General features: G+C 45.3%; 1 protein-coding gene across 2 annotated transcripts in view; it reads right to left on the reverse strand.

Moving 5' to 3' along the window:
* The window catches only part of PTGIR (prostaglandin I2 receptor), a 229,664-nt gene extending 216,148 nt beyond the window's left edge, over positions 1-13,516 (reverse strand). Inside the window, exons 1-2 of one of the 2 annotated variants that reach the window (XM_078660991.1) lie at positions 11,563-13,505; positions 7,865-7,928 (exon numbers count right to left, since the gene is read on the reverse strand). In XM_078660991.1, the coding sequence (XP_078517117.1) occupies positions 7,884-7,928; positions 11,563-12,573 (1,056 nt within the window). In that variant the 5' untranslated portion in view covers positions 12,574-13,505 and the 3' untranslated portion in view covers positions 7,865-7,883. Of the gene's footprint in view, positions 1-7,864; positions 7,929-11,562 lie in introns of those variants that run through there. The other variant, XM_078660990.1, reaches the window with a different exon arrangement.
* Positions 13,517-24,332: the final 10,816 nt, after the last annotated feature.

Genomic DNA, 24,332 nt, shown 5'->3' on the forward strand with positions numbered 1-24,332 from the left:
CCAATAATTTGGAGGTACCACAACCGGATTACAGTGCAACTGACATGGTATTCTCCTGGGCTCAAGTTTAGAAGCAGGGCCGGCCCTTCGGCACCCTTGCACATCAGTGGCGGCTGGTGACATTTGAAAGTGGTGAGTGTAGAAGTTGGGTACGACTTTTATGTAGCAAGCAAAGCAAGTAAGCTTAAAGGACAAATGTGGGGTCTGTGGAATTCTACTCCCGAATTTTTTTTAAATAAGATTTACTAATGAATTTAGTGAGAAAGAAAGGTGTTTAAGGCAGTGGGACTGTTGAGTTTGTCAAATTATACTGTACAAAGCAATCATTATTGAAATATGTATCGACTTCTTAAAATGCACACTGCCAATAAAACACCACATCAGTCTAAAACACTGTTGTATCTACTCCTTCCACCGGCCTCAATAACATTTAATTCACAGTCTCACAATTTCAGAATTGAAATGTTGATTATTTATAACAAATCATTGTATTTATTCATTTATTTTGAAGAGCTAACAGCCATTGATGAAGCCAATACTGCTGGCAGATTTTCGGTCTTTATCAGTTATTGTGCCATAAATGTGGATGCATTAACACCTCAGAGAGAAACCAAAATACCAGTCGGTTGGCATACTATGGGAATCACAGAAATGTATACTAAATGTTCCCTTTTAGAGAGCCTCTGTTTTATTCATTCCACTTAAAGACCTGGCTGCATATATGACTTATAGCAGCCAATAGCTATGGGTGCTTCCTGAAGTCTGTTCAGAACATTTTCTTCCCAAGTAGATGCCGCATGCATCGCAAGACACTGGCCAAGCACCCACTTTAGATATGGGGCCATTTTTTAATGTATTTATTATTTCAAGACTATACGGTCCTACTGCTTTATAAACCTTGCGTTCTCACCATACTAATTTGCTTAAAACTGCACTATTTCCCAATCTTTTTTCAATATATCTTGCGAGGAGAAAACCCACAGGCCACCACTTTCAAATGTTACCAGCCGCCAATTATCGACAGGAAGTACAGAGCAAGACACCAGGATCACCAGTTCCTTAGATGCGACTCTACCCGGAGTCTATCTGTCTAACTTGCGTCTCCCAAACCGCAGACATACAAAAACTATTAGAGGAGACCGGGTCATGCACCGTAGTCTTGAGTGAGACTGCAACCATTGCTCTCTGAGATGCGTTACATTGGGTCACTTGGTCACTGTGAGAGGAGACCACCAGGGTGCTGTACTAATTGAGGATCCCACATGCGTCTGCCCTATTACAAAGTCACACTCCGCAGCCATGTAAACAGTCATCCAGCACACACTGGACGTCATGCCCACTGAGTCACCCGGCCAGTTAGCCACCTGGGACATGTTATTACATTGACAATAATAATTGGGAAGTGTTTCATTCTGCCCACCCCCATCTGAAGATAGGCCCCTGTCTACAGAGCCAATCGTACACCCTGCATGCTTCCAGGAGGTAAAGTGCTTAAATGTCACTTTAGTAAAAGCCTCAAAGTGCTATATGAATTAATTGACTATAGAGAAACAGCGTAACGTGGCAAAACGCAACACCATCCAAGGTCTGCTCCTAAGCTCGCTCCTGCTGGACCTTTGTGGGAAGGCTTCTTTATTTCTCCTCTACAGAACTGAGCACCAACTTGATGGCCTTACACGTCTTAACAATCATTTCCAGAAAAGGTATGTCAGTGCTACGTCTAGGGTTTTCAAGATTATATTATTAAACTACTTCAACCAATTTGGAGAGCCTGCCAAAGGTCTGACCATTTACCGCTGAATGCGGTTCCCACAGTGCACCGTGAACAGGATCTACAAACAAAATGTTTGCATGAAAGAAGTACAGTTTCTCCCACCTGTAGGGTGACCACCTCACTTCAGTTCTTTACTGTCTTAAATCCTGAACTTTTCACCTCCAACTAATTGATTTCAGCCATATTGGTCTAATTTGTTCAATGGAGACAAATCAAAGGCTACAATACCCTACCGCAAGACCATATCCAGGCTTGATAAAAAATGTATGTAACATGTACACAATCCGTTTCATCGCCGTACAGCTAGCACCGCTGAGTCATAAGACTAGAACTAAGTCTAAAATCTCTAACGTCACTCCACTACAGAAACACCATGAATTACTTCAGTGGCTGTGCAATAGCGGATCCAACACCACTAAAAGACTTAATTTGTCAGGAAGTAATCAAAACTACATACAAGGACTTAAAGTTGCATATCTTACCCACATACATAGAAACATATGGTCTACCTGAACTACAGACACTGGCGCAGATTAATCGACCGACCCGGGAAAACCTACTCTGTGGAACTTTTACTCTGAAACAGAGGGACTCTGGCCTGGCACAGGCCAAACAATACAACTGTATGGACTAAGTGGCCCATTAGGATGGCAGTAGCCACCGCCGGCCCGGCGGGGGCGATCCGCCCGCCATCCTTGCTCTAAAGACCCCCGCCATATTAGGATGGCGGGGGGACCGCGGCGGACGGTAAGACCGTCTGCCGCTTTTCCGCCCTGGTCGCAAGGCGACTGGGGCGGAAAAGGTATAACATGGTGGTGGTGTCTATCAGACATCACCAGCCATATTATGATGGGCAAATCTGAATGCCTTTCCGTGGCGGCAATGCCGCCATGGAAAGGCATGCGGAGAATCCCTGCGGGGGCCCGTTGCGGTCCCCCAGGGGCTCTGGGGGGTGGGGAGTGCACATGGGGGGTACCTATGGTACCCCCCAGCATTTCAAAGTGCAACATGGCAGGCACCGCGCGGTGCCTGCCATGTTGTGCTTTGAAATGCACAACGTGCATTTTTACCATTGCGGCGGGCGGCACTTTCAGCACCGCCCGCCGCAATGGTAAAAATACAGGATGCGCCGTCAGTGTGGCGGGCGCATCCTAATTGCCAAGGCAGGACCGCCGCTCCTATGGTAGGCGGTCCTGTTTTGCACGGGGATGGCGGGCGGGCAAAGTCCGCCCGCCATCCTAATGGGGGCCTTAGTGTTTGATACCTATACCGTGCATAGTCAAGAATATCTAGGGTCAAATTTGTCCGGCCATGTTAAAATGAAATTTGTACGGTCAGATTGTTTTATATCCTGGTTTATGAATTTGAGGGGGGAATTGAACCCAGGTTTTAAAGATAAAACCACTTGTTGACTTTGTGAGCATGGAAATGAATCCCTTCTGCATGTTTTATGTATTTGCATTTCAGGGAAAAAAAACATTTGCGACCTATGTTCAACAAGGCAAAATTAAGATCAACTGTGGAGGTTAGCAGGTACTGTTTTAGCATTAGGGAAGACAGTTCAATATTAATGCTAACAACATTTTTAGATCAGGCTTAAAAAAACCCTGTCTGCATGATTTTTCCACTTATTTATATACCCGTGATTTGTCTCTTTTGTATCTAGATTTAAGCAAGTTGTCTTTATACAATTTAACTTACATTATATGTATTTTGCAGACTTTTCACCTTTGCACCACATCAGCATGTTCAAGGAAAAAACCAAATCCCATAGATTTTTAGGTCTCGCAAAGGCAGTGCGCATCCGCTACTCTAGGAGATGACCTTTAGAAATCGGTCTGCTCCTTTTCAAACACACTAGTGCTTGTGCTGGCATCCACCTTGCGGGAGCAAGCAGCGGCGCGTGTGCTAATTGAAAACTTATGTCTCTCGCGCCGCCTCTGCTCCCTCACGCAAGGCAGATTCCAGCACAAGCGCAAGTGCTTCAAAACAGCTGCTGCTTGTCTTCACAGCTGGAGCCTGCTTTTGTAAAGCACCGCACGCCGCTCCTAACACGGGCGCAATACAAACAATCGAGGTCACAGCTTTTTTCCTCACAGTAGGCTTCCTTGTATTTGAATTAATCATATTTTATTCCACCAGCTCTGCACTAGCACTTCAGCAGTGGCTCTGCTGCTTGAGCAATGGTCGGGCACTTCTTTTGTTTATTTTCAGCGCGCTTTCAGTTTAACAAAGGTAGCAGGCACCTTTCTTTCTGCACGGCTCGCCTTTTTTTCACATCCCGGGACAAGGAGAGGAGACCGCGTTGGCTCCTTCAATGACAGGAGGTAAGTGGGCCTCAGCGCGCTTTCAGTTTAACAAAGTTGGCACGCACCTTTCTTTCTGCACGGCTCACCTTTTTTTCACATCCCGGGACAAGGAGCAGAGACCGCGTTGGCTCCTTCAACGGCAGGAGGTAAGCGGGCGTAATGCAGCTCTCTTCACTCGCACACTGCTCTAAAAAGGAGCTAGTTTGATTACTTTCAATTCATTTATCACATGATTAGCAGGGAACTGTGAAGGTCCATTCAAAATGCAGATGAACTATTTTGCCTTTATTTCCTCCCGTAACATGCAGCAGACAGAGCTCTAGCCATGAACTTTGCTTTAGCCAAGCTTAAGGTGAAGGCTAACAGCGCTATGGTGAGCGAGGTCTTTCATCATTAGATGCTCCATCTGTGGACATCAAAAACTATGAGATTTAGTGGCATTTACTTCACTTCCCAGACAACTCATGAAATATTTTTTTTAATCTGTCTCCTACTTTTTACTTTCTCCAGAACTACCCGCTGCCTGATCTGGTTCCTTTTTATATAAAGAATTAATCCTGGACATGGCACTGATTAAACTGTTAAAATACTTTCATTTAATGTCCTGGTTACTGGCAGAACGATGAATGGGACTTTCCTAAGGATAAGCAGGATGTTGACTGGCGGATCCCCTACTCTTGTTAATGATTGTGCAGAATCAGCAAAGCATACGTTGGGTTACCAGACCTGTTAATTAGTTACACAGAGTCCTGTGTTATTTTTTGAAGACTGCCGATACTAAGAGGTAATGACTGGTAGCATAACATACTTTTGCCATCCTGATTGATGGCTCTAAGAAAAGCAGTGAATTTATTTTTGTTGTCCATCATTAGTGTTAATATTGAAGATTATTAATGAAGGGAAATCCACAATAATCCCGTTGATCATCGTCCTCTTCAAGTAAGAATACGACTTTCTTTTTTTGTGTGTGATATGCTTTTGTCAAATCTCAGGTCAGGAGATTAACGCATCACAGAAGAGCTTTTAGAAAGGTGTGCTTTCTCCCCAGTGGTGTTCTGTAAGTTCACGCTGCGGAATGCTACCCTTTTGGTTGCAGGATCCCAGACCCTCATAAACAAGCATTGGCATAGCCAATAGGTCTCGCCTTGGAGACCTTATAAGTGTTTAGTTATCCAGTACAATATCATTGGTGCAACAACATCAACTGTTGCATGGCTAAACACTTATAAGGTCCCAAAGGCTAGACCTATTGACTATGCCAATGCTTGTTAGTAGATGAAATAAGATCAACTGAAGATGCTGTTTGAGACTGTGAAGGGTCCGGAGCAACAGTGCAATAAAAAGGCAGCGATGTTATCGGACGAGATTTATAAAGCATCTTTTCCGTAAACATGTAAATGTCAATACTTTGCTTGGATATACTTGTAACAAGATTTATGAAAACTGTTCCTATACACTGATTGCAAATCATATGTCGTTGGACATCTGTGCATTCCAGCCCCAAAAAAGCTTGTATTTGAGAAATGCCATTCTGCCAGGGACTGTCAAGAGGGCAAAACAAGATCTACAGTTTAGTTTGCTTGAAACTATGATAGTCTCAAGGACAATAGTCAATACTATGACAATAAAATGTATAGATCAGGCATATAAATCACCAACTCTGTGATTTAAATATATTACCTATACTCGACTTTGCATCCATCTGAGTTCAGATGCAAGTAAGTTGCACCACATCTGCCTTGATTTTACAATGCTATTATCTTAGAATCTTAGACGGTCTCCTGATACTTGTATGGATCGTGATGTTTTATACCTTTTTATTGTAATCTTTAGATTAATACAATAAACTTATATTACTACTACAACAACACCCAGAGGTCTGGGATTGGAGGACTGGGTCCAGAGAGAGGAAAGGGGAGAAAGAGAATGGATAGATAGTAAGAGAGACATTGCGTGAGGAGACGAAGGGAGCAGGGCTGGTTTGGGCATTTTTTGTTAGGGCTGTTCTTGGTTCCCCATGCCGGTCCTGAGGTTACCCATGAATGGCTGCTGTTGAGAGTGTATCCCGAGTACAAATCTTATTCTCACCAAAGGATGATACCGAACGCTTAGCTTTGTGCTAAAACTAATGTTCGGAGCAAATAGAACCCCTGACATCTGCAGCACAGAAACTACTACCAAATATAGTGCTGCAATAAAAGGGCCAACAAATACTTTTAGGGCATAAACATCTAAAAGTAGTGGCTAAAAGCCATAAAATTCAGGAAGAAGTGAACTATTACAAAGCTACAGGATCAGCAGTGGAACCATTGAACATTATTTCTTTGAAAAAGTAAAATATGCATGTGTCTGTCAGAAAACAGTGTTGCTACTTCAAAGTTGCTTTTGAAGTTGGATGGGCTGAGCACACAGTGGCCTCCAGGCACTGTTTTTTTCCCTTAGAAGCTAGTCCAGTCATTCCCTAAAGACGGACATGCACATGTGTTTATTTCCCGAAGAACTCTAATGTTGTGTGTGTTTGCATCTTGAAACTTGGGGCCTGGAGCCACTAAAAGTGTGACCCTTTATCAGAAATGGGAAGGGACTTGAGTGTAATTTGGAGTCCTTGCCCTCCCATTTCAACACAAACTTCCAGCCAGAACATAAGTGAAAAAGACAGTCTCTATTGCCTCATTGCCTGTGAGAGAATGACTCACTGCCACTCTCTTTTCTTTCACTAAGAACATAGACCTGTTTTAAGCATGATGTTTGTCTGTGTTCCCTGAAGACACAATGAATGCTCCTCTTGGCTAGGGTATGGCACTACCTTGTGATCAGTTCAGGCACCCCAAAAGGGGCTCACCGACCCCCCCCCCCCCCCCCGCCCCTCCGTCCCTACTGGTTTGAAGGGATCTGCTCTAGACATACTGCGCTGAACAAGACTGCAACCTGTGGCGTCGCTGACCAATAGGAAAGCTCAATGGGTTCATTCACCTGCTGGAGAAACCTGTGTGCATTGTCGCATGTTAAAATTATGACAGGGTTGACCCAGCTCTTCACCCTGCCCAGGTTGATAAGTGAAGTGGGCCAATGACATCCATTATTGAAATTGCAAGAGACATTTATGTGGGATGTCCTGTATTGGTCAATAGCACAGGGTTTCTCCACAGAACACAAAGCAGTCTAATGGTAAAAATACATCCTAGTCACGAAACAAGCACTGGCAAAGAGAATTGGGCTGTCACTGACTGCAACTTTTGTTTGTTAATGTTTGTGAACAGTTTTAGTAAAATTGTACATGAGAATACTTTATGTAAGTGCAAATTGTGCAAGAGAAGAATGCCTTCCCTCACAGGGGTAAGCATATGGCTGAAGTGGACTGGTCCTGCCTCCCATGCTGTTTGCTGCAGTAGGTGGTGGAAAAAAATGTAATTGACACACTGAGAGACCAATAAATAAAGCAGTGCTGATGCAAGCCACTATTTCAAGGCTAACTGCATCCTTAACCAGAGACACCTCAGAGACAATATCGACACTTATATACAAATATAGACAGCTTCCTAATCTTTGTGGCACTCTTTTGTGAGAGTCTCATTTTTAAAGCAGGATGCATCTGCGGATGGAAATCTCTGCCAATGCCCGCTGCAAGCTCCCCTGGGGAAAATAGGCCAGGCAGTTGTCATAGCTGCACAATATATATTGGCTTGCAACATGTGGCTTTCAGGTCCAGGGCCGGACTGGCAGTAGCGGGCACCAGGCGTTTCTCCGGTGGGCCGGAAGGGTTGGGGCGGTTTTTGACCCTGTCCTGTTGGTTTAGAGACTTAGCGAAGGCTCATGGTGAGGTCAATAAAACGAGTATCTTTGAGCTGAAGTAAAGTAAGCCATATTCTTTATAGAGCTGCAAAAGGTGCTACATTTTACTGTAAGGTATCTGTGTGTCCCTGAAGCCAAAGACTCGAGTACATAATATTATGAATATTGGCTGATATTATCCAACCACTGTAAGGCTGGACAAGCAAATGGGCAAACTTTAAATAGAATCACTCTGGAATGTTTGCAAACCAGGCGTACCTGCAGCTGAAGCACGCTGATTGCAAACTGCTCGTATTACCTTACACTTTCTTACAGTCCAAAGAACGTGTTTGCATTGTTTAAAGGATTTTTTAATGGTAAAGCTTATACAGTTGGCTTCATTGTACTGAGGGTTATAGATTTCCTAATGGACACCGACATTTTCATTTTTGGCAAAAACGCCACCGGGGAGATTAACTTAATTTGCTGAAAATAACAATATATGGGCAATTAGAAATGCATGTAATCAGGTCTCCTTGGATCTAGAGTAGACACTTTAGCTGGTAAACTATATCACCTCTTGGCCACCTTCTGAGGCTGGAGGAAGTTTGGAACCCCAGTCATAAAATGGTTATTTTTAAGTCTAGCTTGTGAGGCAGTTTTAACTCTATGACCAGATTATTAATTTTTTCCAAAATAAAATCATACATCATATATAAGGCTCTCTGTTTCCGTTTTTACTGATTTTTACAGATAATTACAGACAGAAAACCATTTATTTTCTTGGCTGTATTTATTTTTAAATGTGGATAAAAATGGAAATTGGGTGCTTTTTGGGTGATTCTAAATACACTTTGCCATGATTGCCAGGCCAATGACTGTGCTGATTGATAGGTAAGGGGGTTAAAAAAAAGTATTTTAGTAAAGAGGCTTGATTTATTTTCTGCAGTTGTTCATATCACTGAAACCTGACAGGCTTTCAAGCATGACTGCATAGTTATTGGTTAAATAAATGCTGAAATATACCCGTTTTAGCCTTATTTTTTTCACAAAACCCATAATAAATATGGATAAATACAGATAAAGTTGACAAAAAATAAATATGGATAAATACAGACGGAAATTTCAAAAAAATAAATACCATAAAACCGGGAGTCCTGACCATATACAAATATAGGGACTTTTGGCCAGCAGGGTTCTTTCATTTGTCTAATGGTCATGCAAGTTTTACTTCCACCCATCACAGCATCCAGTATAGGGAAATAGATCAGCTCACTTATCTTTGAGTGACTGCACAAAGTTTCTGCACATTGTTCACTTCTACCGAAAAATGCTTACTTTCTTCTCAGTGACAAACGGGCTTTTTTTCAAACATTGCTGGTCTCGTCAAAAAGCTTTTTTTTGACACCCAACCTGTGTGTGGCCTCTGCCCTCGCCTTCACTACAATAATACAAATGCGTCATAGCACCTTTTATTAATTTTCAGCCATGCTGCACAGCCACTGGGTTGCTGTTTAACATGGCTAAAACATTGACAAAGCCAATACCCGTATACACACGACCTATTGCCTTGGTCAATGCTTGCTAAATTTGTAGTTATAAAGTGACGTCATATTGTAGATGCCTGTGATTTCAGTGCTTGGTTGGGTAGTAAATAATTCCTGTCTCCTTCACATTTAGGAAAATGCATAGCACAATTAAAGGCTTCATGATTAAAACAGCCATATCTGTGAATGTTTTTTAAATGTAAAATGTATATTGCAGTCGTTCGACAGCCATGTTTAAGTGGTAGAATACATTTTATTTTTGCAGCAAATGCTTTCAATAATGAAATTGAAAAATATAACCCATTCAGCAGCTTGCCAAGGCCCAGTGACGTATCAAAAGCCCCCTCGGTTGGTGAGGGGGGGCTCGACCTCCTGGGACCCCCCCCAGCACTGGCAGGCCCCTGGCCTGGGAGCTTTGGACTGGACCCACAGCGTGGGGGCACCCTGCATGTACTTTTCAGGGGGGGGGGTGAGGCCCCAAGTTTTTTTACGCCACTGCCAAGGCCTGACCATTGCCAATGCTTGTTTTAAAGAGTGTACAATTACGTCATAGTGTAGGACACTCTAGTAGGCGCTCGGGCAGTCACATAAACTTTTCTCAGAGACGATTTGGATGAGTTCTTAGAAAAGCAGCACATTGGCATTTTACGAGGCTTCGCCTCGGAAAGGTCAGAAAGGGTCAGTGCGTGGATAGGGCAGGGTTTGATTCTTGGACAGAGCAAGGAAAATTGTTGTTGTCCTTCTTTGGAACAAGATTGGCGGAAGTTCTAACTCGTATTTGGGTTTTTCCACTTCCATTTGTATCACCACTGGGGATTTGTCGCAGTTCCGACAAACAGAAGAAAGTTAAACTCCAATTTCCCTTGTGGTTTTCTTTCATCTATTCAACTTTATTGGTCTTTTCCTGCCTAACGGAATATTGTTTGTGTCTCATAGGTATGGTATGTTACGGGAAAAGTGTTCAAGAATAGAAATGAGTTGCAGAGGAAGTGTTATGTTGTTTTATCTTGTCAGTAGTTATAGAAACATATGGCTGTTAAAATGTCTAAAACAATCAAAAGTGTTTACACAAATACTGCATGTGCCTCTTTTACTGCTTCTTACTATGGATGTGCACGTGAATCAGAAGAGTTTTTACATTCTCACCTAATTTGTTATTTCATTAATTAAATTCATTTCACAGGGCTGCCTCTTTGACTTACAATTGTCAAGTTGTCTCGTGTCAAGCGTGAGTACTTCCTTCGTGTAGTATTTCTTCTTTCCATTCAGGTTCACATACTATCATTTTTTTACAATCTAAATGTGATTTAGAACAATTATTAGAACTGCTGTGGTGTTCCTCCTTAAAAAGAGACAACTGCCATAGCTGGAGCTTCATATTGATCAATCAGCCAGACAGATCCTAAGTCATGTCCGTCTGAGGGGTTGTTTCTACTTTTCTTTTCAAGTTTTAGTACTGGAGTCCGTAAATCTTGTTACAACCACGTTGTAAACAAGGAATGGGTAATGTTCTAAGCCCTTAACCAAGTCGTTCCCAGCGCTTTGTTTGAATTCAAACTCTGAATCCAAGATGGCGTCCATTTACCTGTCACCCTTAAGGTGACCAACTATATAGCTACCTTATAGCAATAAGACAAATCAAATCCCTGCTGAAGGGAAAGTACTCTCCCACCATTTGCTTCTGTTTCCCACCCCAGCTGTTGAATGGTACCACCAAAGGCCTAGGTTATAAAAATGCATAAATGCATAAATTAAACAAAAAGTATAAAAGTGCTCTCAGTACACCTTGATGCCACGTGATATTGACCTCTATCCTAATTTGTACTGATGGATGGTCACAGAGTGACATACGATGAGCAGAAAGGCTCAATAAAACGTGCCCGTTGGCTCCCTCCTAACGACTTGCCATAGTGGTATCATGGTTGCAGCTACTCAAGAGTCCCCTCAAGGTTGGGGTTCAGCCCTTCACCAACACCCAGAAGAGATCTGAGGTGCAGGATGCACGGGCAACCTGAGCGCAGCTGTTAAGCACAGCGCTCTAAGTCCTGACAGCTGAAGTGGCTACAAGAACTACAAGAGTCAAAGACAAGGTGGCACCACCAACCCCAACCCAACACCACGCCACCATAATCTCATTTGCTTTAGTGGCGGCTGTACCTACCGTGAGAGGCAAGGAGCAGATGACGAAGATGGTGGTCATCAAGGCCAGCAGAATGAGGTGCTCCACCTCGTCCTCGCCCTTGTCGAACCAGCTCTTACGCCTGCGGTGTGCCGAGTTGACAGATCCACGCCGAATCTTCTGGCTCTGGTACATCTGACAAAGACTAACAATGACTGAGCCATTGCAGAGGAAAATGGCCAGGATGAGGAAGGCCATGAGGGTTGCATATATGAGTGAAAACGCGGTGGTCCCCGGATGTGGAGACTTCATGCGGATGAAGCACCAGGTGCCGGGACAATACTGCTTGTGCTCCCCAAACCCCAGGAAGGGTAGGGAGCATAACAGGAGGCAGGACACATAGATAGCAGGTAGGGAGCGCTTGGCAACTCCGCGGGTGTTGTGTTGGGAGTAGAAGTAGGGGTGACTGATAGCCAGGCACCGCTCCACGGCCATGGCAAAGAGGATGAGCATGGAGGCCAGTCCAAAGAAGGCCATAGAAAAGGCAAAGAAGTTGCAGAGGTGTGCGTTGCCCACCAGGCCAAGGACAGAGGCTTTGCGTGCATAGGCGACAAAGACGATGGGGCTGACAAAACAGGTGCCCAGCAGGTCAGTCATGGCCAGCCCCGTGACCAGCACACAGAAGGCAGATGCCTTGGTTCGTTGCTCCTTGCGGTGAAAGCCGAGGATAGCCAGCGCCATCACATTGCCCACCACACCCATGGAGAACATCATTGTGCTCGCCACTGGGGTGCTGTCTTCGTTGATCATGGTGGTGTTCTCGCAGGAGGAATGCATCTCACTCTCCAGAAGCAGGGGGTTAAGGAGGCAACTCACTCGAGCCTTGCTGAAGCATCTACTCACTCCACATGTAGCAACAGCCTGTTGGAGCTTTACCACCTTGTTGCAGTCTCCTTGGTCCTCAGATGGAAAGTGTATCCAATAGTTGCCTCGATGAACAATGGCGGTTGAACAGTTGGGTTCCTTAGATGGAGGATGGACAGCAGGGCTCATCTGCTGGGGAAAGTCTCATCTGCAGAGCTCTTCAGGTAGGAATGGGACAGGAGGATTCTTCTGCAGCAGGCATGGAGCAGGAGGGATCCACCAATGGAGACTTAGAAGCACAGCTGTTCAGGTGGGACAGTGGCATCAGATCCAGGGAGAGGACCCAAGGGCTCCTTAGATGGGCAGTAGACAACAGCTCTACTCGGTGAAGAATGGACTGCAGGGCTGCTCACCCAGGACACAATGGCAAAGGCCTCAGGAGGAGACTGGGATCTGGGACCTGGACAAGAGTTATACTTATTCGGAGAAGGGACAACTGTGCTCCTCAGAAAGAGAAGGGACAACTGTGCTCCTCAGAAAGAGAATGGACAATATGGCTCCTCAGATGGGGAAAGGACTTGCAGTGCTCCTCGGATGGCGAATGGATTCCAGCGATTACCACATGTGGGTGAACAGCATGGCTCTTGGGCTGGGACAGGAGGGCAGTGGCATCAACTGGAGATAGGACAGAGGGCTCCTCGGAGCGTGACAGGGCAACAGAGCTCATCAGATGGAGGCAGAACAGCGAGGCTCCTCAGGACAGGATTCCAAGGATGGACCTTGACACTTAGGTTCCCACCTGTGGACAGGAGCTCTCCCCAGAGGGAGGACGGATCCCCTGGGATCTGAAACTCGAAGAAGGCAGCATGGATCCTTAGACTTGATTGGACAGCATCTGCTCCCCTGACCCTGTTGTCTGCCGTCTAGTCGGACATCCCTGCCAAACGTAGGGCTTTCTGTTAAATCTCGTCGTCCGTCTTATCTCCGCGTGTATCTGCACGCCGCCCCCTGCTGCCCGGGAGCCTCCGTCTCTCCGGGCGCTCTTCCTCAGCTTCACCCGGTAGTCTCGGCTCCCCGCTGCCTCCCCTACTCGCACTGTGCTCTGTGGCAGCCGAGCTGTCGTGCTCGAAGTGAGCTGTCAGATGCGTGGAAGAAGTTTTGCTGAGAGCAGGGTGGGGAGCGCAGAGGGAGTGGTGAGGGAGGGGCCGGCACTGCAGGCAGAGACAGCCCCCAGGAGCTTCACGCCGAACTTGTTCCCCCTAACTCCGCTCTCTCTCCCCCTTACCTCCCCCCCAAATAACGACCAGCGCTGGGTGGGAGATCTCGCGTGTATCTGATGAAGTGCACGCGCATTCAGGCAAACACCAACAGCGGCTGTAGAGAGCAAAGATCCATCCTAGAAGGGGACGACAGGGAATGGCCCTCGCTCGTCACTATAATTCGGAGGGCATCTCATCTTATTCCCTCCCCCCTACGCACTTCCTCGTCCCATCAGTGAACCGAGGCTGGAGATCAGCCGTGCCCGGAGATCCGGAAGAGGGTTATCATCTTATTAAAAACGCGGACCGTTTGCATCGATGGATGAATGGATGGATGTGCGGACGCACTAACTGCTATATGGATGAGTGCTTGAACTGCCGAATGGACGAACACATGTCAATGGCGATGGGAGGACGAGCGGGCGGCAATTAGTGAATGGGTGCATGAATGAATGAACAGCAATGGGTTAATGCCTGGATGCGCGTAGAAAGGCAGCAATGGTTTGACGGCTTGATGTAGCAATAAATGCCAAGAGATGGACCATGTTAGCCCTGTATTTCGTCCTTACATTACATTTCACTTTTACCTATTCGTGAATTTCCCCCAAAACAGTTTTTTACCGGGATGGTGTTTTTCTGTAGTTTGTTTTACGAGCAGCATGTGCTGTTGTATAATGCACAGAGTTGACTTCGTGCCTGAGTTCAGGTTGTAATTGTAAGGGCCACGACTGAGAGCGCCGGACTTCCGGATAAAGGCAGGTGGAGCTCCGCACAGTGCCTGTCAGTGAGTGCTATAAAGGAGCTCATACACGTGCAACCCTTGTCTGCTCACCAGGGGGCCCTGACCAATGCCCAGATGTGCTCATTGATTCTGTGCAAACGAGTGGGGTGGAGCGCCACAGACCACAGCTGTTGAAATATTGATAGAGCGAAAGCTAAACGAAATGCAGCATTACCGGTGAGTGGCTGTGAAGTCAAGAGGACGCGAATAAGTACACGCAGGAGTGTAAAGAGGGTCAAGGGAGTAGCCAGAAAAATAAAATACCCCCCCACTTCGACCCATAATGAAGATACGAGTAATGTGAGTGCTCCTTGTCCTTGTGAAGTGCCCTGGGTAAAAGTTGCACAACATGGTGCAAAAGTATAAATATTATAGAAAGATATTATAAGAAATATGGGCAAAAAACGACACATTTACCAGTACTGGCTTATTTCTCTCATTTATCCTTTCCATCTTTTTTCTTTCCTTCATGCTTCTCCCCTTCCTTCTTTCCATTACCTTCTCTTTGTTTTTATGAATATTTCATTGTCTTTCCATCCATCTATTCTTCTCTAGCTTTCTACCCTTCTTCATATCCGTTTATTCTTTTCATGCTCATGTCGTTCCTTCGTATCTTTTTTCACATTTTATTCCTTCTCTTCATAATTTCTTTTCTCTTTTCTTTTCAGTCTCCAATTCTTTCATCTTACTTTCTTCTTTATTTTAATATATTTTTTCTGCTTTCCTTCATCCTCCCCTTCAATTTTTCGTATTAATTTTGTCGTCCCTACCTTTTCTTTTTTCCATCCTTCTTTCTTTTCTTCCTTTTTCCTTCCTTTTCCTTCTTTTACATCTTTTTCCTTATTTCCTGTGTTCTTTTGTGATCTTTTTCCTTCATGTTTCCTTTTCCTCCTTTGTTTGTTGTATTTTAATTCCTTTCCTTTATGCTGTCTCACTCGATTTGTCTCTAACTCACTTTTTCTGTGTCATTTTAATAATGTTTATTTCTCTCTGTCACCGTTTCAGGCCAACTTTATGTTTTCTTTTGGTCACCACCCAGCAGCTGTGTTATTGTAGTTTATTCTTACGGAATTTATTAGTTTCTCCTAACTGTTTCTCCTAACTTGTGATGATCTGCCAGCCCAAGATAAACGTTAAGAAGGGACATAAAACAATTTAATCTGCTCCTCTACCACCCCTGCTTACCCTGGGGATTGCAAGCTTGAAAAGGGTGCTAAAACAGGGAAGGATTGAGGTGTGAGGCATGCAAATGGAAGATTTCAGAAAGATGTGCGGAGAAAAAGGGCATACAGAGAGCCTGTAGAGGAAATTGATGTGAAGGAAAGAATGGGGGTGTCTGAGACACTCCGAGGACCACTGCCCCTTCAACAGACCATATGTTGTTAAACTCACAGTCTCACATTTTCAGAACTGAAACTTTTTCAATTCTAATTATTAACAGCAAAATAATTGCTGTTACTCATTTGTCTGATACTGCTAACATGCACTGGCTTGTTTTAGGTATTCAGCTGTTACTGTTTGGTATGTCTGGATGCAATAATAAAAAACTCACAGAGAGAAATCAAAATATTTGCTGCGGTATAAGATACGAAAAGCATAGGATTTTAGTTTGCATGTTTTAAACCAGGCCCTTAATTATACAGGAAAGGATTCCTACTTACAATTTTTATGCCCCCCCGACTTTTAGAGACACACACTTTGTGTCATCCCACCTAAATCCCTGGCCACGTGATGAACAAACTGATGAAGCAATGACTATGGATGGATGAGCAAATAGCAGCGTGTAGTTGAATGAATGGGCACGAAAATAAATGCAAAATTATTCGATTGGAAATTGAACATATGGCACTGGATATAGGAATCGCAATGGATATCTGCTTGAATACGTAACAGTGGGTGGATGGATGAATGACTGAAATTCAATTAATGTTTAAAGAATGGCAATGGTAAATGAGTGTATGTACGTATGGACAGGTAAAAGAGTGAAAATGAATAGATGGATAAAGAAATGCAGTGGATGGATCAATGACGGTTGGAAATAAAGGATAAATGTGCACAGCGGCATGAAACATAGACAATGGCTACATAATGATGGCAAAGAAAATAGGAGAAGCATTGAAAACGGACTTGTTGAGCAACTGACTGGATGGATGAATAAATGAATGGATGACGAAGTAATGAGATGATAAATGACGGAATCAATGTAAAAAGCTCAGCTCTGGTGAATTCATGCATCAATCCGAGCTAACCACATGCATGCTCTCTGCAACGAGCTTGAAGCACTTTACAGATTATGGCCTCTATACATACTGTAGCCTATCATGAGTTAGAGTTTTAGATGGAAGGACAAACCAGGTAGTAGTACACATTATGGAGGAAAAGGGTTGGTCTGTAAGAGTAATCGGAAAGAAAGATGGGGCGTGTCTGAATTAATCTGCAGTTTTAGAGCGTTCCAACGTTGGGTTTCCTGCTCAGAGAAGGATCAGCTCCCTAATCTATTTCTGTTTTTTAGGTCTCGTCCTTTACCATTCCGAAGGAATGGGAAATGGCGAGAATTCAAGTGCTTGAACTGATTGTCAAACCACCGCATTTTTTCGTGGCGTTTTCTTCGAGTGCACGTACAGGCCCGCGCTTTTGGCCCATACACTTTCATGGCCATCTGTTCCTCAATGTCCCTCCCACCCTTCGTTTGATCTTGCCGCGAGTTCAGGCTAATGGCCCTCCCCCAGCACAGAGCACGCATCCCGGCCGCACAGCACATCAAATGGCTTCTCCCAGCGTGTGCTGTGCGGCTTCTCCTCCCCTAATTATGTGGCCGGCAGTACTTGTGTTTCCCGGCCCCTTCCCGGCCGCTCTTGTATTTAATGAGCAGCAGCAGCATTTCTCCTGCGCCAGGCCACATCAAAGGCTCTGTGCCACTTTCACCCACACAGCAACACTTACAGACACGCAACTCCACTCACACCCACGCAAGCCCACTATCATCCACGCAACGCCACTCACACACGCAACGCCACTCACACACGCAACGCCACTCACACACGCAACGCCACTCACACACGCAACGCAACTCACACACGCAACCCCACTCATCCACGCAACCCCACTCATCCACGCAACCACACTCATCCACGCAACCCCACTCACACACGCAACGTCACTCACACACGCAACGCCACTCACACACGCAACACAACTTACCCACGCAACGCCACTCATCCACGCAACGCCACTCACACACGCAACGCCACTCACACACGCAACGCCACTCACACACGCAACGCCACTCACACACGCAACGCCACTCACACACGCAACGCCACTCACACACGCAACGCCACTCACACACGCAACGCCACTCACACACGCAATGCCACTCACACACGCAACGCCACTCACACACGCAACGCCACTCACACACGCAACGCCACTCACACACGCAACCCCACTCACCCACGCAACCCCACTCATCCACGCAACCCCACTCATCCACGCAACCCCACTCACACACGCAACGCCACTCACACATGCAACGCTACTCACACACACAACACAACTCACCTACGCAACGCCACTCATCCACGCAACGCCACTCACACACGCAACACCACTCACACACGCAACGCCACTCACACACGCAACGCCACTCACACACGCAACGCCACTCACACACGCAACGCCACTCTCACACGCAACGCCACTCACACACGCAACGCCACTCACACACGCAACGCCACTCACACACGCAACGCCACTCACACACGCAACGCCACTCACACACGCAACGCCACTCACACACGCAATGCCACTCACACACACAACGCCACTCACACACGCAACGCCACTCACACACGCAACGCCACTCACCCACGCAACGCCACTCACCCACGCAACCCCACTCACACACGCAACGCCACTCACACATTGTGGGTGCAGATTGTGGGTGCAGATTGTGGGTGCAGATTGTGGGTGCAGATTCAGGGTGCAGATTGTGGGTGCAGATTGTGGGTGCAGATTGTGGGTGCAGATTGTGGGTGCAGATTCAGGGTGCAGATTCAGGGTGCAGATTGTGGGTGCAGATTGTGGGTGCAGATTGGGGGTGCAGATTGTGGGTGCAGATTGTGGGTGCAGATTCAGAGTGCAGATTGTGGGTGCAGATTGTGGGTGCAGATTGTGGGTGCAGATTGTGGGTGCAGGTTCAGGGTGCAGATTGTGGGTGCAGATTGTGGGTGCAGATTGTGGGTGCAGATTGTGGGTGCAGATTGTGGGTGCAGATTCAGGGTGCAGATTCAGGCTGCAGATTGTGGGTGCAGATTGTGGGTGCAGATTGTGGGTGCAGATTCACTCACACACGCAACGCCACTCACACACGCAACCCCACTCATCCACGCAACCCCACTCATCCACGCAACCCCACTCATCCACGCAACCCCACTCACACACGCAACGCCACTCACACACGCAACACCACTCACACACGCAACACAACTCACCCACGCAATGCCACTCATCCACGCAACGCCACTCACACACGCAACGCCACTCACCCACGCAACACAACTCACCCACGCAACGCCACTCACACACGCAACGCCACTCACACACGCAACGCCACTCACACACGCAACGCCACTCACACACGCAACGCCACTCACACACGCAACGCCACTCACACACGCAACGCCACTCACACACGCAACGCCACTCACACACGCAACGCCACTCACACATGCAACGCCACTCACACACGCAATGCCACTCACAGACGCAACACCACTCACACACGCAACGCCACTCACACACGCAACGCCACTCACCCACGCAACCCCACTCACACACGCAACGCCACTCACACATTGTGGGTGCAGATTGTGGGTGCAGATTGTGGGTGCAGATTGTGGGTGCAGATTCAGGGTGCAGATTGTGGGTGCAGATTGTGGGTGCAGATTGTGGGTGCAGATTGTGGGTGCAGATTGTGGGTGCAGATTCAGGGTGCAGATTGTGGGTGCAGATTGTGGGTGCAGATTGTGGGTGCAGATTGTGGGTGCAGATTGTGGGTGCAGATTCAGAGTGCAGATTGTGGGTGTAGATTGTGGGTGCAGATTGTGGGTGCAGATTGTGGGTGCAGATTGTGGGTGCAGATTGTGGAGATTCAGAGAAAACTCAGCAGCACCACCACCATTGCAATGCAATAGGTCTCGTTTTAACGCAAATTTAAGCTATAGGCCTTGTAAATGACAAAGCCTTTTATTTATGTTCCAAAAACCAGAACGCAAAAATAAAGGGCATTATCATTTACAATGCTAATAGTTCAGACTCGCGTTATTGCGAGACCTATTGCATTTCCAATGCTTGTTTAACCTTGGATCCTACAAGAGGTCAAAATATGTGGTTGAGCACAGAGTTATTAGTAGTTGGTCGGGATGTGAATTGCTACTGGGAGAATCCGAAACAGTTAAGTGAAGTCTATCCTACAAGTTCTGTTAGACAGGCTAAAGAATCAGGTAGTGCTTGAGCTAGGTGTGAGAGAGATTACTAAAAAGTAGGCATTTGTGGCTACACAGTACAAACACTCCTTGGTTTTACAAAGTAATGTGGGGGCGGGGCATACTGAACAATTGTAAGGTTTTTGCTTGAGGATCAACACAATTATCTCATCTTCTCCCACTGTTTTTGCTTTCAAACTTGGGCACTTGCTCATTTGTTTTCTGTTTTCAGTGACCCCGAGTACTGAAAACTTTTCTTAAATTAAAACAAATATTTATTTGGTTTAAAAAGATGAAACCCTTAGTTTATCAGTTCTAGTTATATGAGGAAGATTAATTTAATGTCCCAAATAGAGCCTATATTCACACAGTATTTGACTTACTCTTTCCAGTCTTGCTCCTCATACTCTTCCAATCTACTCTTATTTCTCTAGCTAAGACCATTCTCCTTTAATGTTCATGCCCTGTCATTTCCCAGTCAGAACAACATAAACGTATGTCTGTCTACCCCTTGCTTCTTTTCTCTAGATAGAATATACAACTGCTTAGACTAGCAGATTTTAGATAGTTCAAAGATGTACCTTTTTCTGTAAGATCCATCAAAAAGTATTTTTTTCCACACTACAGAGGCTTTTTGTTTTTTATATTTGCAGAGTAATTGATGTATGCGTGGTCACCCTGCTTTTTTGCCTTTTGCTGGACCCTATATTTTTGCTATCTTTAGAACACTGCACACTTAACCCCTGCTAAACAGTACTAAAGTGCCTGCACTCCCTCTTTGAAACATGGTTGAATTGACATACTGCTAATTGGTACATGTAACTTACCTATAGGTCCCTAGTGTGTGCTGCAAAATTACCCAGGTCCTGGAACATAAATGCCACTAGTGGACTGCAGCAGCTATTGTGCCACCCACAATAGTGTCATGGAAAACATGGCTTAAGGCCAACCATTGTAGTCAGACTGCAGCTGTGTAAAACTGCAATTCATCCTGGCAAATAAACCTTTTTGACAGGTAAAAACCTCATTTTAAAATTATAAGTCACCCCTATGTAGGCCTTCTAGCTCACAAGGCAGAGTGCATGGTATTTAAAAGTAGGACATAGAAATTTATTGTTAACATGTCAGTACATTAACTAGCCCCCAAAAGCTATTTTTTACCTGGGAGGAGTTCGTGGAGTGACAAAAACTCTGCGGACTTCCGTAAGTGACGGAGTGCAGCTCGTACTGCCATTCCCACAGATCTTCCTGCCGCTTGAGTAGAAATTCTACCGGAGCGGCAGCTCGTGCCTGCCAACTCACTGTTGGCGAGTGGGGAAATAACTCAGCTGCACTATGCGGAGCAGAATTTCTGCACTCCGTAAGCTCCGCTAAGCATTGAGTGCAAAAAACTCCACTAACGGAGCAGAGTTCACAACCCATGCCTATTTTTCTGGGTGTCGGGCCTAGCTCTCCTATGTAGAAAACCAGAGTACAGATTCAAATACGAATACTGTATCTTGGCAATGAAACCAGCTAGAAAATAATGAAACAACTATTTTAAATAGTTATTTAAAATCAAATCCAAAAATGAAGTCTGTTTTGCAATAAACATTAAGGAACATGAACTTTTAGAAAATTACCTTTTTCTGGCCTACATTTCCTAGAGGCTAATTTACATTGGCTCTCTAGCTTCTCCCAGGCAGTAATTAGACTTGAATAGATGACAATAGGGTTGAAATGCCTCACAGGAGCAAATAATAGACTGACCAGAATGTGCAGAAATGACTTATCAGAACACTACAGAATATACAGGGTGGGGATGTCGGTATCCTTTTGACACTACAATTTCAATTCGTGCTAGAGCATCAAATCCTGCTTGACACCACCGACTATTCTGTGGCCCAGACCAGATGGGCGACCTTGGGATACATGGTCGCGAAGCGAGACATTGCGCAGCTCTGGGGCGCGTCCAGACCTCCCGACGTCTCGGTGTGGGAGGATAACATGGACTGGTCCATGTTTCGAGAGAAGACCGTCTATGTAGCTAGGGGCAGACCCAGGGCGTGGACGAAGATTTGGGGTCAGTGGAACGAATATCGTGGAGACATTTGTACCCCTCCCTTGGTTGACACTCCCGATGTTACCCTATCTCCCTAGGCTGGCGTTCCCGAAATTTTTCATGCTGTTCTAGGATTTTCCTGTCCTCCCCGCTGTCCCCCCCCCAGCTTTGCCGAGTCCCACTGATTGTGCTTTCGTCTTCCTGATTAGTGGCTTTCCCCTCCGCCTTCTGGGATGACCTTGATTAATGTGCATTCGCCTTGTTTAGAGTTTGTAGTTTTTTATGTTTATTACAGAAAATTGTTATGTCCTGTCCTATGTTTTGAGCAATACTTGGTATCTGATTTGTGCCTGGCCTCGGAAGTAATCGTTTGCTTCTTATGTTGTGCATTGCTATTAGCGGCCAGCCCGTGTGGTTGTAGGCCCATCTCTGTGATTTTTATTTGATTGCTCAATAAAAGTTTTTAACCAAAAAAAAAAAAAAAAATCCTGCTTGACAGCTCTGCTGGGTTTTCATTTAATCATTGGGGCACACTTAAAAAGGGATGAGACCAGGATGCCAAGACGGTTCTTGTGGATCAACTGGCTGATTGCTGAAGGACTCTGCTTTTGTTCTACCACACTTCTGTCTCTGAGTTTATTGTGGGTATGTTGGCTGCTTCAAACTGATTTTAGTGTTTCATGTCGGTGGAAACAGTGATTACCATAGTGCACTCCCCACACACACCCCTAGCCCGCGTTTATTGTGTCAGAAGACTTCCCCCAACTTGAAAATGCCTAAAGTGGGCGAGGTTGGCTCCAGGAACTTTCACTCCATTGGTTAGGGTGTGCCCAGGAGTCATTCCCACCCACTAGCCAGTGTCAGACATAAAGGGGGCACCTTTAGGTATACACTTCAGAACACTTCCTGGGCCTGAGGAAGATTAGAGGAGGACTAGACCTGCCTGAGTGGGGCCCTGAAGGACTGGACCTGCTCTCTCTTCTACCCAGGACAATGAAGTGGACTCCAAGGGTTATAAGGCTTGTATCCTGTTCAACCCTAGAGATACAACAAGCCACAGCCACAGCCACTAGCCTTATCCTGGAAATACCCAGATGACCAGTGGCAACTGGTCCTCGATTGGACCCTGCAGTTGGATTCTGCCTGACTCCCTGCGAGTCTCTAAGGGCCTCTCCTGAGTTCCTGTTAGCGGGGGCCCTTCAAGGTGTACTCCTGTGCTGGGTTGAGACTTTAAGACTAAGTCGGAAAGTAAAATCTTTGACTCGGATTACCCTTGTTGGTGTATCCAACCTGCACTCCATCGCCTCAGCCTCAAAGTGCGTCTAGATCCTGCAACCGTTTAATCGTTTTGCTTTCTTTTGTGCTATTTCTACGTTAATATTAAAACATTTATTTCTCCAGTTATCTTCATTATTTTTTTGTCATTTTAATGTCATTTTATCAATTTTGACACTATTTTTCTATTTGTTTTGGAATATTTATTGTTTTGCATTTTAACTTTATCACTGTTGTGGTACTGCATAAATAGTTTACACTTTACACTCAGTTAAGCCTGTCTGTTTTGTGCCATAGCTAATAGTGGGTTCAGCTCTGGTTAATTTAGTGACTCTGAGTGTTCACCCGGAGGGGGGGTGAGATTACTCCCTAAAGTGCGTAGTCACCCACCCCAAATACTAATCCAATTTCTTGGACATTGACCAAGCATAAAGCTTATGGAAGTTAGTAGATTTAGAGTTTCGTGGAAGCAGGATATCCATCAAAATACAATCTTCACTAAACTTTACCTAAAAAACAAATTCACCTAAGTTCCTTCCTGGAAAGTTTCGGGAGAATACGTCAAGCAGGGGCCAAGGAAAAGGGGGTGGGGTCCCAAAACATGTTTTCCCCAATCCATTTTTCCATTGGAACTTTAGACACAGATACATCTAAAACCACTGAACGGATTTACAACAAATTTGGTTGAGGGCTAGATCTTGGGTGGCAGTCGCTTGCTGTCTGGCCCTGTGCTCTTGCAATAGGCGTTTTTGCCCAAAATTACTCTAAGTAACATAAGCAAGAGTAGTCACGTAATTTTGGAAATTTTACATTGTAAGAGTACCACAAAATTAAAACTTCGCCCAGGCCTATTACTAATGCTAGATTACTAATGCTAGACAAAGCTAAGACATTCATAGGGAGAACTGAGCCAGAGCTGAGCCTTCAAAATATTCAACATGTAAATGATACAGCAAACGTCATTTTATGTTTTATGTCATTTCACACTGCATAAGTATATACATTTCTCGTGTACATTGAATAGGTCACCATGGATGTTTGCCTTTGTGCCACTTTATTCCCATTTTCGCTGTGGTGTTAGTAGTCAAGTCTGAGTTGGACTCTAT

This window comes from Lissotriton helveticus, chromosome 9 (assembly GCF_964261635.1).
Source record: "Lissotriton helveticus chromosome 9, aLisHel1.1, whole genome shotgun sequence".
Taxonomy (NCBI): Eukaryota; Metazoa; Chordata; class Amphibia; order Caudata; family Salamandridae; genus Lissotriton; species Lissotriton helveticus.